Raw genomic sequence first — 2,025 nt, forward strand, 5'->3', positions numbered from 1 at the left:
GGGGGGGGGGGGGGGGGGGTTGCCGAAAGGCTCTGTGGGTAATTCCGGGCTCTCCCAACTCACTCACAGCTGCCAACTGGCTCCCAGCCACCCTTCCCACTGCCACACGGGCCGCTGTCCAGGCTGCAGGCCCGGGAGAAACCCCCCCCCCGCCCCCCGGCGTGTCCTTGGCCAGCACAGAGGCCCCAGCGACTGTGTGACTGAGCCGGGCTTCCTCTGGTCAGCTCGGTGCAAAGCCCGAGTGGTGGCTGCCGCCCCTACAGCCCACCAAGGGTTTACAAAAGGCAAGAGCCGCCCTAAAAGCCCAAGCCCTGGCCCCCTCCGCCCCGCTGCCGCGGGCACGCGCCCCAGGCCCGCCCCCACCTGAGAGCTGTTCTTCTCTCCGATGCTGTGCGTGTCCGCCTCCGACGCTCGGTGCGTGTCCTGCGGAGTCTGCGAGCGAGGTGGGCTTGGTGGGGACGCACACGGGACAGAAAAGCAAGGCGGGACCGTTACTTCTGTCCAGGAAGCCCGCCCCCAGCGCCCCAGACCGCCTCCCCGGAGAGGGAGCTGGGCCTGGGGGTGGACGCCATTTGGCCAGAGGCGTGCTCCGCTCCAGCTCGGTGGGCGAATCCGCTGACAGCACCTGACCTTGGATTTCTGACTAGGCCACGCTGTCCTGACTCCCCGGCTGCTCATGGTGACCAAAATGCCAGAGGCTTAGGTGGCCGGTCAGGTTATCTGTCCCCCCCACCCCCGCCCCCGAGTTACTGTAGTCCCTTCCAGACCAGGCCCCATCCCGCCCACCAGTGGGGCGAGGGGGCCGCTCTCTAGGCAGGGACGGAGAGCGGGGGCCGTGGGAGCGGCACCAGACACGCGTCTGTGCCCCCCCCACCTGTCGCGGTGACGGTGACCGCCCAGCACAGAGCAGCCGGATGCGTGCTCACACCTACCTGTCGCAGTGGGAGCTCTTGGAACTGCTCCGTCCGGACTCGTGCTGGGCGTCCAGCAGGATCTTTTCCAGGTCGCCGTTATAAATAGAAGCAGAGGCCGGAGCGCTGCTTCCGTTCCCATTATTGCTGAAATGCAACTCCACCCAGGAGCCTGGGAGATGAGGAAGGACACAGCTTATATCTTCTATGCACGGTGGAGCCTGGCCCTGACCCTGACGGAAGAGGCCCACCCTTGCAGCCCTGAGTGCTGGCGACCCTAGCGTCTCCTGGAAGCTCCTGAACCCCGCCCCCCGGCACCTGCACAGGGGGGCAGGTGAGAGCTGGGTCAGCAGGGTCTGCTGACTGGGATGCCTTCAACTCAGTCTTCTGAAAAGGGGGCCAACAACATCTTAAAGGATTTATTTTTAAGGTTTAAACTCTCTCGTGCTTATTTCAACACGAGCAGCGCATTCTGACGCCGCGGCCCCCAGCGCCGACTCTGCCGCCGTCAGAGGCCAGGAGCCCGCTCCAGAACGATGGGGGCTTCTCGCTAAGCGTGACTAGGCAGCCAGAGCAAAGCGTCCTGCAGATCCTAGCTACCGACGTGGTTGCTGGAACAAGTCCACGTTCTCAAACTCACTAAACACTGACGTCCGTTATACATACCAAGCTGCTTCTACCCAGATTTGGTGGACTCGGAGGGCTGTCCTAGCGCCGATCGCCTGCCCCCCAGGACCCCCGCAGCCACGGCCGCGGCACACTGGCTGCGGCTCCTGGGGGAAACAAACTCCGATCTAAAACCCGGCGCGGGCGAGGAGCCAAGGACCAGGCGGAGCCCCCGCCGCAGAGGGAGCCTGCTTGTCGGGAGGTGTCCCCACAGACTCGGCGACAACCTTGCAGCCAGGGGCTGCACAGCGACGCGCTGGGGCGAGGTTGTGCGCATGCGCACGTTTGGGGCCACTGGCAGGCGGAAGAGCCAGCGAACAGTCCCGCCCCTCCCACAAGGGGGGACGTGACCCCCAAACAGACATCCTGAGGGCGCGGCTCCACGCGGGCTGGGGGGCCGGGGCCCCGTGGCAGCAGGCGACCGCTCGCGGGGTGCGCGCCCTCGCAT

At 65.9% G+C, this 2,025-nt stretch overlaps 1 protein-coding gene across 1 annotated transcript in view; it reads right to left on the minus strand.

The window, feature by feature from the left end:
- BNIP3 (BCL2 interacting protein 3) overlaps window positions 1-2,025 on the minus strand; it is an 11,743-nt gene that overhangs the window by 3,382 nt on the left and 6,336 nt on the right. The window contains exons 2-3 of the mRNA XM_029932808.1: window positions 933-1,083; window positions 364-448 (exon numbers count right to left, since the gene is read on the minus strand). Of these exons, the coding sequence (XP_029788668.1) occupies window positions 364-448; window positions 933-1,083 (236 nt within the window). The remainder of the gene's footprint in view (window positions 1-363; window positions 449-932; window positions 1,084-2,025) is intronic.

This window comes from Suricata suricatta, chromosome 2 (genome assembly GCF_006229205.1).
Source record: "Suricata suricatta isolate VVHF042 chromosome 2, meerkat_22Aug2017_6uvM2_HiC, whole genome shotgun sequence".
Lineage (NCBI taxonomy): Eukaryota > Metazoa > Chordata > Mammalia > Carnivora > Herpestidae > Suricata > Suricata suricatta.